Genomic DNA, 13915 nt, shown 5'->3' on the forward strand with positions numbered 1-13915 from the left:
ACATCTGCCAGAGTCTGCAGAGAGCCTGGAACAGTGACTCAAAAGGGCAAACTCCCAGTCCCTATTCACCTCATTGCATTGCCGTTCTAAAGCCGAGGGATGACACTTCAGTGTTAACGTTAACTATTCTATTGCTGATCGTGTTAGTGGATGGAAGGGGAGCAACAGGAACACCTAGCTTTTGTACAGCACTTCTTGGCCATAGATCTCAAAGAGCTTCACGAAGGAGGTCAGTATCATTACTCCTATTTCCCAGACACAGAAATGGACACAGCGAGAGGAAGTGACGGGGTGGGAGCGAAACCCGGGAGAAGTGGGAGTTGCTGCCGGAAAGGAGGAAATGTGGGGGAAAGAAAGGAGGAGATGTAGAGAGAGAAGGGGCAGAGAAAGGAGGGCAGGCTATGCAGAAGGTTAAAGAGCAGCAGTAGCAGGGCTTAAAGGGAGCCTAAATTCTCTCAGCGTGATGCTGAATGTGACAATAAGGGACTGAATAAACAATAAACATGAGAGGGCAGATTCTCCCTATGTTCTGTGTGTAACCTCCCCTTGACAGCAGTGGGGATCCACTGTGGATTGAGGGGACTATGAGGTTCTGAATTGATATCCCAACTCGTGGACTATAAATAAATATGGAATCCAGCCCTGTAGTTCCTACAGGCTTGACAGCCCAGAGTTACGCCATCGAAATACTGAACAGCATGTGCTCAGCAGGCAAATATTTTCTTAAAACTAGGCAAACTACTAAGTCCTCACTAAGACCTGGACCCTGCAAACGCTTATGCATGTGAGTTGCTTTCTTTTACACACCTGCGCAATTCCCATGAACTTACAGGGCTACTCATGTGTGTACATGTTTGCAGGATCAGGGTCCAAGTCCGTTGTGCCATCTCCAAGAAAGCTTGATACAGTCTCGGTGGAATAGTCACCATCTCCTTGGAGCCAGGCTCTGAGGAGCTGGGATCAGCAGGAGTGCTTCTGCCCAGGGACGCTCAGTGGCAGTGGTCAGGGGCGGCTCTAGGCACCAGCAAAACAAGCTGGTGCCTAGGGCAGCAAAATCTAGGGGGCGTCCTTTGCGGCCGGGGGGGGCAGCAGGCTGGGCCGGCGGACCTGCCGCAGTCATGCCTGCGGGAGGTCCACCGGAGCCCCGGGAGCAGCGGACCTGCCGCAGGCATGACTGCGGAGGGGGCGCTCGGCCGGCGGCTCCAGTGGACCTGCCGCAGGCATGACTGCGGACGGTTCGCTGGTCCCGCGGCTCGGCTGGACCTCCCGCAGGCATGCCTGCGGCAGCTCAAGCAGAGCCGCCGGACCCGCGAGCCGTCCGCAGCCGCGGGAGGTCCAGCCGAGCCACGCGGGACCAGCGGACCCTCTGCAGTCATGCCCGCGGGAGGTCCGCTGCTCCCGCGGCTCGGGGGCGCCTCCCGGGCATGACTGCTTGGGGCGTCCAAAAACGTAGAGCCGCCCCTGGCAGTGGTGGCCTGTTTCCATTCTGCAGCAGCTGCTGTTCTAGGCAGTGCTGCAGGAAGAACAATGAATGATCACCTAACTAAGTCAGTGGGACAGCACACATACCGCAGCACACATACCATAGGTTCTTTGGGATCTGGATCTTGTGAGCGTGAGTTCTACGGACAGAGACAGGGCTGGGAGGGTTTTTAAACAGGATGCAAACCTATGGCCCAATTCTGCCATCCTTACACAGAATAAGGGCTCTGAGTGATCCCACTGAATTCAATGGGACTGCTAGCATAATAAGAAACTACTCAATGTCACTAAAGTATCAGAGGGGTAGCTGTGTTAGTCTGGATCTGTAAAAGCAGCAAAGAGTCCTATGGCACCTTATAGACTATAGAATGTCACTAAAGTTAGCAGGCTCTGGCCCTCCGTCTAAGCTGGCACTTTACCCATCACAGCAGAAAAGAGCTGGTTCAGTAACACTGCTCTTTAGCAGACCTCTGCTCCAGTTCCAGATTTTGCTTGGCTTCACCTGCTATTGTATTCACAGGAGCACTGAGAAACTGGAGTAAGACCTTGTATAACCGCATGAATGGCCTGCATTTTTCAGAGGAGCAATTACATTGCTTAGGTATTAAATTTCTCACATAATTCATTAAATGAAATAAAAAGAACACACAAAGTCATGAATTCAGACCACATAAACTACAGTTTCAGGAGATGGACAGGGAGTTTAGCAGATTAAAGAAGTAAATACTGATAGATTCACCCAAAAGATATAAAGCTTTTTGCCTCTGTTACTCAGAATTAGCCATTTAGAGGTCATTTAAAATCTACTTACATCAGGGTCTAGCTCTTCCAGTTCATTCTCCAGTGTCCTGAGCTCTTCTTCTGTCAATGCACTAAGGATCTTATCCTCATCCAGATCACGGTATTTCTCCAATTCCTGTCTGTACGACATTTTAGAGAAATCTCAGGTTTTAAATTCTCACGTTTTATGCTGAAGGGTGATCTATAATAAAAAAAAAGGCAAAGTGAAAACTGAGCTCTCACCGCTACTGCTATTAGAATGCAAGATAGTCTTCAAATGTGTAACAGCAGACATATCAGAAGCAAGTAGAAGGGCAGCATGAGCTCACATTCTGAGTCCTAGTCCCACAGTGAGGCTGTGGGGAAGTACTTAGCACTCTGAGCAGTACTAGAAATTTACTCCTGTTAAAGTGAACATCAGCACTGACTGAGCAGAGAAGAATATAGTGACCACATTTTACCTTGGTCCGTATTTTTTTCCTGGAGGGACAATAAATCACTACTTTCACCAAAACAAAAACTCCCCATGGGATCTAATTCTGGTAACCTTACTCAAACTGAGTAATACTTTCCTCTGTGGCTAGCCCTACTGAAAAGCAATGCTCTGGATCAGCAGGGTGGCGGAATCTGGTGGTCTGTGCATTTCTGCACACGTTCAGAATCTGAAAATCTGGACTAAGGCCATGAGTCTCAGAAGTGCAGCAGTTTTCCTTTTAAATTAACTTTCTAAATGGGAGGTGAAGAGAGAAGTCTGGAAGAATCAGGAGGCAGATACACAGCATATGTAACTCAGGGGCTCATCAAAGTTCAGTAAGCTCTGCTGAAATGATGCATGCCATCATGATGTATTTATCTGCATATGTGAACTGATTGGTTAATGTAGTTCTACACTTTAATATTATTTACCTCTGAGAAGGTAAACAATGGAAACTTACTAACTGACCATATGATTTGTCAATCAATTACGAGCAAGGCTTTTCCTCATGTACTTAATATAAAATAATGATACATAGAGAGAGAGAGAGGAGATGCTATCACCTCTCAGTGCAGTAATTGATATATTTAAATGGAATTTAAAAAATAGCCAATAACAGAGACTTAGCTGTTAAGATTTAGTTCTTTTAAAACTCTAGATATTTAAAAATGTATTATAACAACCTGAAATAATAGCTAACACATACACGTATATGCACCCAGGCATACCTAAAAATATTTCACCTGGAAAGTTTGCTTTCGATACATAAAGTTTTCAAAGCACTTCAGTCCCTTCCTGTAGGTCCCATGGAAATTAGATGGCTTTAAAAACATTTCAAACATCACTTATCCTATCAATTTCAAGGGGCGGTGGGGGGGGGGAATCTTCTCTTGCCATTGTCTTCTGTAGCATCTGGAAGAGGATGATGTATGAGCCCATATGTTTCAAATACTGCTTCCTTTTCATTAAACTGGAATTTTTCCCTATCTCCATCAATGACCATTTTACCTTTTTGATTTTAGCTTCTTCACTTTCTCTGAGTTCGTTTGTGCTTCACAGCCCTAGCCAGACTTCTCTAGCTTTTCCCAAACCAGCCCAAAGCAAATTATGCACTTTTAGGATATATTTTACCTCCCCACTACATTTTCATTAACTAAGAACTTCCTGCATCCCAAGAGCTATTCTAATTAGAAAAATAATCTTTACACTGGTCACAAAAGCGAACATTAAACATACAACATTTGACAGCATGGTGTTAAGTTTAAGGCAGTCAGCTGGTCAAATACTTTGCTTCCCACGTTTGTGATCATAATTCAAATATAACATCCATTTCCTTTGCTCGAAGTCTGCGTGCCCTATGCCACTGCAGAATCACACCCTTTACACAATCCCATTTAAAAGCAGTCACAATTTTCCAGGCATGACAACATCAGCTCAGGCTTGATACAGTAGGGATGAGCCACTAGCAGGACTCGTCTGTTTTAAATTGCTAAACTGGGGCCAGGCATATAGAGGGCAGGAATAATATTACCCGGGAGTCCGGAGAAGGAAGCACAAATTGTATTTGCATTTTCCGGTTCTGGCACTTGGACAAACGGAACAGCTTTGGATCCCAATACTCCTAATCACCAATGTAGCTTAAGTAGATTTGCAGTGTCAAACAACTGATATACTAGTGCTCAGACATCTCTCACCCAGGCGAGTGCTGCTGAGCAGGGAGGGTGGAAGGGTGTCTGTCATTCATGCAAGGCCCTTGTTCCCAACCCCAGACTGGTTAGCCTTCTGGGCCAGCTGCAAAGCAGACCCTCTCTACTGGGTTTCAGAGAAAGGGATAGGCTTTGGGGGTGACTGAATGGGAGGAGATTCTCATTGTTATTTTAATGTTAATGTCTAGTTTGGATGGTCCTAATGCGGCAGGCTGGGCCCAATTCTGCAAAGTATCAAAGGAATCCATTTTGAAGCACTTGGAGGAGAGGAAGGTGATCAGGAACAGTCAGCATGGATTCACCAAGGGCAAGTCATGCCTGACTAACCTTATTGCCTTCTATGAAGAGATAACTGGCTCTGTGGATATGGGGAAAGCAGTGGACGTGATATATCTTGACTTTATCAAAGCTTTTGACATAGTCTCCAACAGTATTCTTGCCAGCAAGTTAAAGAAGTATGGATTGGATGAATGGACTCTGCGGTGGAGAGAAAGCTGGCTAGATTCTCAGGCTCAATGGGTAGTGATCAATGGCTCGATGTATAGTTGGCAGCCGGTATCAAGCGGAGTCGCCCCACAGATCGGTCCTGGGGCCGGTTTTGTTCAACATCTTTATTAACGATCTGGATGAGGGGATAAATTGCACCCTCAGCAAGTTCGCAGGTGACAGTAAGATGGGGGGAGAGGTAGATACGCTGGAGGGTAGGGATAGGGTCCAGAGTGTCCTACACAAATTGGAGGATTGGGGCAAAAGAAATCTGATGAGGTTCAAGAAGGAGTTCTGCACTTAGGAAGGAAGAATCCCATGCACTGCTACAGGCTGGGGACCGACTGGCTAAGCAGCAATTCTGCAGAAAAGGACCTGGGGATTATAGTGGATGAGAAGCTGGATATGAGTCAGCAGTGTGCCCTTGTTGCCAAGAAGGCCACACCTGGAGTATTGCATCCAGTTTTGGTCCTCCCACTACAGAAAGGATGTGCATAAAATGGAGAGAGTCCAGCGGAGGGCAACGAAAATGATTAGGGGGCTGGGGCACATGACTTACGAGGAGAGGCTGAGGGACCTGGGGTTATTTAGTCTGCAGAAGAGAGGAGTGAGGGGGGATTTGATAGCAGCCTTCAACTACCTGAAGTGGGGTTCCAAAGAGGATGGAGCTCAGCTGTTCTCAGTGGTGGAAGATGACAGAAGCAGCAGCAATGGTCTCAAGTTGCAGTGGGGGAGGTTTAGGTTGGATATTAGGAAAAACTTTTTTACTAGGAGGGTGGTGAAGCACTGGAATGTAGGGGCGGCTCCAGGCCCCAGCATGCCAAGCGGGTGCTTGGGGCGGCATGCTGCAGGGGGCGCTCTGCCGGTCGCCGGGAGGGTGGCAGGCGGCTCCGGTGGACCTCCTGCAGGCGTGCCTGAGGAGGGTCCGCTGGTCCCGCGGGTTCGGTGGAGCCGCGGGACCAGCAGACCCTCCGCAGGCATGCCTGCGGGAGGTCCACCGGAGCTGCAGGACCGGCGACCAGCAGAGCGCCCCCCCGCAGCGTGCCGCCATGCTTGGGGCGGCGAAATGGCTAGAGCCGCCCCTGCTGGAATGGGTTACCTAGGGAGGTGGTGGAATCTCCATCCTTAGAGGTCTTTAAGGCCTGGCTTGAAAGTGTCCTGGTTGGGATGATTTAGTGGGTGTTGGTCCTGCTTTGAGCAGGGGGTTGAACTAGATGACCTCCTGAGGTCCCTTCCAACCCTAATCTTCTATGATTCTATGAAAGTGCTGAGTCAATAGGAACTGAGGGCACTGTGCATGTCTCAGGTTTGGGTCCTGTTTTGTGCTGTGCCTATTTTAATGACTGTGAAAATAGAATAACCCAAGAGAAACAGACTGAATGAGCTCATTTGATACGTTGACATCCGCGTCACGGTTCAAAATGACTTCCTGTGCCTGCCGGTGTGGCAATGCCTATGTTGGTTGCAACCTTAACTCTGATGTGGTTCCTGTCTCCACAACAAAAGGATGTGGCTCCACACCTAGCACAAGACAGACAGAGACCAGCAAAGCAAGTGACTCTGCAGCCATCTAACCTTTAACTCACCCACACTGAGAGGGAGACAAAGGCGGGGGAAGGGTTTGATTGCAGACAGCAGCCTGGGACGTTGCTGCTGGAAAGTGTGTCCCAGAGTTTGGTGTCAGACTCCTACCGGTCTCAAAAGCATCCGCGAGGGAGTGATCTGAGGCCTGCAGCACAGAGCAAAGTTTGCAGCTGTGACTGTCACGGACAGGTGTGAACACCAGAGCTGCTATCCTCAGAGGCCGAGCAATGCGTGTGGAAGTCTCTCCCGGCCAATTGAGGTATTTGCTAGCGTAGTGGAATTGAAGGGCCAGTGTTTATGACCATAGAGAACATGCCCGAGGCACTAGCAGTATAACAGGGAAGTACGAGGTTTGGTTTGGTGATAGACCGCCTAAATGGAGCAAGATGGCCCCGTGCGAGAGCCAACAGCTTGTTCCTCAGGAAACCACATCTCCGACCCCTAGGACAAATGGCCAACACTGGCTAAGGTGATAGGGGATTGTGGGTGCCCAATGTGAGACACGCAGCAGGGGCCTTGTGGGGGGCTGGGGCACTTCTGTGTCCCCACAGTCCCTGTGGTCGGGTGGTTACCTACGCCTGCCCTGAGGGGTTTAAAAAGCAGCCCTGGAGAGGGCTGCAGCTCTACAAGCTGGGCTGATTGGGGAAGCAGCCGCAGCTGGGCCATGCCCCAATCAGGCCCAGCTGGCCTGTATAAAAAGCCTGTGAGGCAGGAGCCCAAACAGTCTCCCTCTGCCTGTAGAGTGAGAAGGGCCTGGCTGCAGGGAGCTAGAGACAGGGTACCTGAGTGAAGCAGGGCTGGGGAAAGGCTGAGGAGCTGGGGAGCTCCAGCCTGGAAAGCCCCAGGCTGCGGCCTAGCAGTGGGCTAATAGGTCCTGGGGGTTGCAGAGGGCAGCCCAGGGGTAGGCCAAGGCAGCAGGTCCAAACCCTCCTTGCCAGTGATGAGTGGCTGATCCTGCAGTCGGCCCCAGGGCACGGGGGTGAGACGATGACTGGCAGTAGCCTTAAACTGAGGCGAGGTGGGGATAGTGGGTGGGGGTTCCCCTGGGGAGGGGAGACCCTGAGAGACGGGGTTACTGCCAGGGGGCAGCACCCCAGGTAAAAGGGGCACCGGGTCCTGGGAGGGACACGGGGGGCCAACAGCAAGCGGAAAGGCGGATCACCAGCCAGCAGAGGCCGCTCTGGACGCTAATTCCCTAGAACAGCAGCAGGAGGTGCCGCAGGGTGAGTCTGCTCACTCACAGTCCCCAATTCAAGTTATTTATAATGACCTCCCTGTTTGTAGCACACAAAGGGTTCTCCACCCACAGACAAGAGAGGTCCCTTTCCCTCGCTCTCCTTGTGAGAGGGGGTCAAAGGAGGAGAAAAGAGAGGCAAAGGTGCCTTGTCTCTTAAGCCGTCTGTCTGGGGCCAGCCCTGGGGGCTTCGTTCATCAGCTGCTCTACTGTCTTCAGTTAGGGTCCATGGCCCACCTCCAGCCCCTCCTCTTGGGACACTGCTTTCCCACTGGGCCATGCAGCTTCAGGGCGGTGAGGCCTGGCTGACCTGTCTGTGGTCAGCCATCTCTGAGGGGGAGCAGTCTTCACCCTCTCCTCCACCCCTTGCTGTGGCAGGCTCCCCTTTCCAAGCACCCCCCTCCTCGTTAATGTGGAACAAGCCCAGAGGAGCTGGTCAGTCTACTCTCCACCAGAGCCAGTGCGATTTCCCAACAGTGCAAGGCACCCACCTTCTGCGAATCTCCCCTTTGCAGCCCCTGGTCCCCATTCCTCTCTCGCACTAAGCCACCAGCCAGGGCACTGACAGAGTCAGCCCATGGGACTAGGCACCTGGTCCCATGGGCATCCAGCGAGGAGCCCGCTAACTTCACTCACATGTAGGGTGACCAGATGAGAGAGAGAAAATATCGGGACACATGGGGGTCTGCTGGTGGAGCAAAATAAATAAATAAATTGCGTCCCAACCAAAGATCGGTCGGGATGCGCGACAAACACTTAAATATTGGAACGGTCCTGATTTTATCAGGACATCTGGTCACCCTACTCACATGTTTTAATCACAAAAAGAATTAACCACACTAGTGCCATACTATGGATGTGGCTGTAAATGCACAAATGTCAGGAAATTCAAACATACTCCTCCCCCAATGACCTCTCACATAACAAACACCAGAGAATTTTACTCAGTGATTCCTGTATCAAATTGATAATTTCTGTTTAAGCTAGAGCACTTCTTTGATAAAGAGACTTCAGCTGGATTTAATGACTCCAAGTGATGGAGAATCTCCCATGCCCTTCTGTGAGCTGTTCCACTGGTTAATTACCGTCAGTTAAACAGTTGCACCTTATTTCCAGTCTGAATCGGAGAAGCTTCAATTTCCAGCCATTCCATCTTGCTCTGCCTTTGCAATGTATTCTGAAGTGTAGCCAAGCTCAGGCAGTTATTGGAACCCTAACTCTGAATTCCCAGAGACTGTCGGGCCTTTGAAATCTCAGCTATAACCCAACATTGATTAAATATTTTACATTTAAATCCCTTGGTTGGTTTTGTGTTTAAGAATTGTTTTTGATCACACACAAGAGCACATAGTCATATACATTTAAACACAAAATGACCCTCAGAACTATGAATGATTTATAGCCCTTGAAGACGCTTCATTATAGTACTGACAATTTTCTCTCATGCTTGGTAACCAGCCCCGTTCATTTTCACTCCCTGGTGGTCTCACACTGTACATCACTTACAGAACAGCAGCACATATACCATTCAGAGGTCATCTGGACTCTAGTCACACGAAAGTGCTAAGAGGAAACAAAGAGTTGTGATCTTGAGAATGTAAACACCTCCTCTTAGCAGGCTTCTTTCTGCTCCTGTGTAATTGATCAATCACGCCTGATCTTAGCCTAGATCGGGTACTCATACAGCTGTCCCCTTGATAAAGCTTATTGTCAACCCAAGCTGCCATGCAGATTTCAGTGTTTGCTGTGGTAAAGAAGGTGACATGAACCAGGAGAAGCACAGATATCCATAGGACAAATGAGAGCTGTTATGGTCACCCTATACCTCAGTTTCCCCATCTGTAAAATGGGGATAAAGATTCTGACCTTTGTAAAGCATTTTGCAATGTGCTGATGAGCCGAGCTATGTAAGTGCTAGGTATTCTTATTGCCAGAGCCATGGCAATCACTGATTACATACTAAAGCAACAGGTAAACAGATCAGAGCAGTGTGAGCTACAACTCCAGACTGGAAATATAGGGATACAAATAAATGCTTGCCTGACAAAAGCCTAAAATCTACAGGAAAATCTCTCCCAGGTTTACAGGTGGAGAAGCAAACGAGGGAGCTTCTTCCCTAATGTGACATCAGTTGACTAAGTCCTTATAAGTAAAAGCATTGATGATGACAGGACAAGCTGCCAACTTTCAGAGAGAAGTGCAGCAAAATGCGCTACGTTCTAAATTCAGCCTTGTTTTTAAATTTCACTAGGGGTGTGTGCAAGGCTTGCTCTGGATTGCCCTAGCTCTAGGACCATCCCTCATGGGAGTGTGCAGTGTTTTGGTTTATATGATCCTTTTGCAGGAGTTAAGTAAAATCTGAGTCATAAGTTAGAACCATTATTTTTAAATTATATAAACTTCACATAAATCACCCTCTTTGCAGCTGTTGCAAACATTTTTGCTTTTTCTTTGGCCCGTAGTATGATTTGCGAGATAAACAAGAGATACATTGGATACACAGTAGGTACCCAATCATTAAAAGTTAATGATAACCAAACATTCTGTGACTACATTTAGTGTTAACTGCATGGGCTGGGGCAGGTTATATCTAGGGCACAAACTGAGGGGGCAGGGGGTTACAGTGAAGAGACAGAGAGATTAGGGCCTTAAATGTTCTAATTTTGGACCCTGAGATCATGGATCCCAGGAAGCCTGATCTCTCACAGATCCCAATGACTTCTGTTAGAGTTGTGAGCACTCCGCATTTTGGGAACACCAGGACCTCGGTGTCTCAAGCAGAAGTGCCCAGAATTAGGGGCTGATCCATTACTCATTGGAGACATAGGCAGGGAAAGACATCCATTGACTCCAGCGGACATTGGATCAGGCCCTTAGTGAATCCTTCAGAAAATTTGGGCCCAGGCGACTTGCCCAAGGACTTACAGCAAATCAGTGGCAGTGGCAGGTCTAGAACTCAGGAGGATCCTTGCTTGATCTCACTTGCACTGGTTTGAATCAGGAGGAAATCTAGAGAGTTTACACTGGGGTAAGCATATTCAGAAATAGGCTTCTCTGATCATGTTTCTTTCCTGCCTTGCACCTCGTGTTGTCCCTTACACCTGTGCTGATGGGTGTAAAATGCAGCCATTCTGATCTGGGACCATTTACACACACTTTGCGTAGGTGTTAACAATGACACAAGGAGCAGGGCCCTGGAGAATTATGCTCTCTGTTTCCCAGTCCCATGACCAGTGCCCTAGACCATGTTCCCAACTCGTGTGGTGGACCAGTCAATGTGCAGTTAATCTCAGGCACTAGCTTTAAATGAAGCGTGCTTACTGAGACGTGAATATTTGTTACTATTACCAAGTGTCAAGTCTTCGGTCTGGAGAACAAGAATAAATACCTAAGACCCGTCCTTTTATGGGGCTGCTTTCTGACATGTGTGCGCTGATTTGTTTTCTGGCTGATTTCATTCTCTTAGAAAGGAAAGTACCTTTTTAACAAGTGATAAATATGAACCCCGGTGACTGCGCCAAACACCCCTTCTCTGCTCTAGTCCACACTGCTGCCTCTAACACATGAGAGGCTGAAAGAGACAGAGCTACAGAGAGATTCACTGAAAAAATGCCACTAAATAACGCATCCTTTGCAGAACGGAGAGCTAAATTCTGCCCTATCCAAACTTCCTTGTGTGACCATATAGGAGGCCATGGGATTACACAGGGTGGAAGTCAGGACAGAGTCTGATCCCTTACATTTCAAGAGTGGACACACTCATCTTCTGCCCCTATTAATTTATGCTGTTGAATCATTCATTGCTGCCGCCAGTCTTTGTGCACCTTCCTAGTTCAGCTCCCGCCAATTACAAAAACCAACTGATGCGACGGGGGAGTGTAAATATTGCAAGCACAGAGGCAGTGGGGATGGAGAAGGCTGCTCAGGAAGAGAGATTTGGTTTGATCTGCACCCAAGCTGAGCTAACTGCATCACAGCTACATTGGGAAGGTGCCAGGGCTGTACTTTGACAACGGCTAGCTCAGTAGGTAGGCTCCAGAGTACATTTTGCTCTGCAAAGTAGCTCTTGGAGGTTTTTGAGTGTCAGTGCTCTGGGTTTTTGGCACATCTGTGGCTGCCTTTTTGGCAGTCTCGATGAAAACGTAGCAAACATTAGACCTGCAGGAGATCCAGTGACTGGAGCTGTGGAAAGCTGAGTGGGCTCACATTTCTATGGTTTCTCACGGCGCAGATGGGGAGAGTGACTCTCAACTGTAGTAAATTCCCCGTCAGGTTGTGAGACCAATCCTGACATTGCTGCCCTTTGAAACTCCCACTGAATGCCACGGGAACACTGCACCTGGACCGGGCTCCAAGACTGGCAAGAAACCAAAGGGGCAGTCTAGCCACTATAGATCCACTGTTCATTTCCTATCTGCCAGCCCTGCATGAAAACCAAAGAGGGCTCCCACTGACTCACACTGCACCTTCCTTTCCTCTTGTATGATGCATGGGCCAGAACAGATTCCAGCTCCCCAGAAGGTTTCAGCTCTTGTCTGCTCTTCTAACAGCAGTGTAAACAGAGGTCTGACTAAGCACTGCCCTTCCTTCCATTGAGGAACTGAGGGAAGAGACCTCAGGAGCAGATCGTATTTGGACAGACACACATGCTTTACCAAAGTAATCAATTTGGCTGTTTGGAGTTAAAATTCACTTAAGTCTTTCATGCAGGGGTAAATAAATGATGTTAACATTATTGTATGAGGAAAGGGCAGCAGACCTATACTTAATATGCCTATTTTAATGTATTTATTGTGCCTTAATTTAGAGGGGTCGTCCTAACTGGAACCTTAGTCACTAAGCAGGAGGTACTTTCGGGTCACTGTTGTGCTGGGTTGGCCTTACCATGAGGCAGACTGAGGCGGCCACCTCAGGTGCCAGACTGCGGCGGGTGGGTGGGCACCACTAGGACCCAGCGTGTAGAAAATTGTGTTTGGTGCTGGTGCATCTGTATTCTCTCTGCGCGAGATGCACAGAGATGGTGGAGTGCTGTGCTGGAGGAAGGAGGGCACGAGAGACATAACAGGCAGGCAGGAGAAAAGGTGAGAGGGAATAACAGAAAGCAGCAGGAGCTGCAGGGAGAAAGAGGAGGAGGAGCCTCTTATGTACCTCTCTAGCACCCCTAGGAGCCTGGACTGATTAACACCAGATTCTCAGGGAGCTTCCTGTTTCCTGCTGCTTCCCTGAACCCACTTGAGGAGAACAGGCAGCCAGCTGAAGTAGTGGGAGACAGTTGGCCCTTAAGACACTGTTCTCTTCCCTCACTCAGACCCTGCAACCAGCCTGCTTATTTGTCCTCTTCAATTGAGCACTGAGAGCCACTCTAGCTGGCACAGAACAGCAGTCATGAGTGGAAGAAGAAAACGCCCCCCTGGGGCAACATTCAGAAAAAGAAAGAAAGCAAAGGAAGCTTTTCTATCTAAGCAGGAAGGAGCTCTCCTGAGATACACAGACACACATGTTCACGCTGAGCCTTCCGGCCCCAATGAGGATGTGAGTGGTGAGGAGATGCCTGATCTTCCAGTTAGTCGGAGTGCAGGTGACCTGGCAGCTACTGCAGCATCCATATCGCCATCTCAGATGGATGTAACCATGCACATTCCTGAAGAAATGTGCAGATCAGAGAAGATTGTGGTGGAGGCACAAGAAACAGCTGCTGCTGAGTTTAGTTCCTTAAGTCTAGATGAGCCAGAACTGTGGACCCACTTGAGCAATAGCCTGAAGGACTTCCTTGTACTGCATGGGCCACAGCAAGTGAAAAACTTCATGTTCCCCGAAGACAATGAAAACAGAAGTTTCCATCCAACACATTACTTGTGTGAAATCCCCAGTGGTGACAAAGCGGAGAGGCCATGGCTTATGTACTCAAAACCCCAGAATGCTGCATACTGTTTTTGTAGCAAACTCTTCCAGTCTAATGTTCCAGCCACACTGGGTTCTACAGGAACAAAGGACTGGAAAAATCTGGCTAGAAATCTGGCATGCCATGAGAAGGCAGCAAATCACCAGAGAGCATTCCATAGGTGGAAAGAGCTTGAGATGAGATTAAGGTTAAAGGCCACCACAGATTATCAGCATCAAGAGAAGATTGCCTCAGAGTCTCTTTACTGGCAAAATGTTCTGAAAAGT

General features: G+C 48.5%; 1 protein-coding gene across 3 annotated transcripts in view; it reads right to left on the bottom strand.

Annotated features, from left to right (window-relative positions):
• TMOD1 (tropomodulin 1) overlaps window positions 1-13915 on the bottom strand; it is an 81388-nt gene that overhangs the window by 59469 nt on the left and 8004 nt on the right. For all 3 annotated transcript variants that reach the window (XM_045020113.1, XM_045020115.1, XM_045020114.1), the window contains exon 2: window positions 2294-2464. In XM_045020113.1, coding sequence (XP_044876048.1) covers window positions 2294-2413 — 120 coding nt within the window. In that variant the 5' untranslated portion in view covers window positions 2414-2464. The remainder of the gene's footprint in view (window positions 1-2293; window positions 2465-13915) is intronic.

This window comes from Mauremys mutica, chromosome 6 (assembly GCF_020497125.1).
Source record: "Mauremys mutica isolate MM-2020 ecotype Southern chromosome 6, ASM2049712v1, whole genome shotgun sequence".
NCBI lineage: Eukaryota > Metazoa > Chordata > Testudines > Geoemydidae > Mauremys > Mauremys mutica.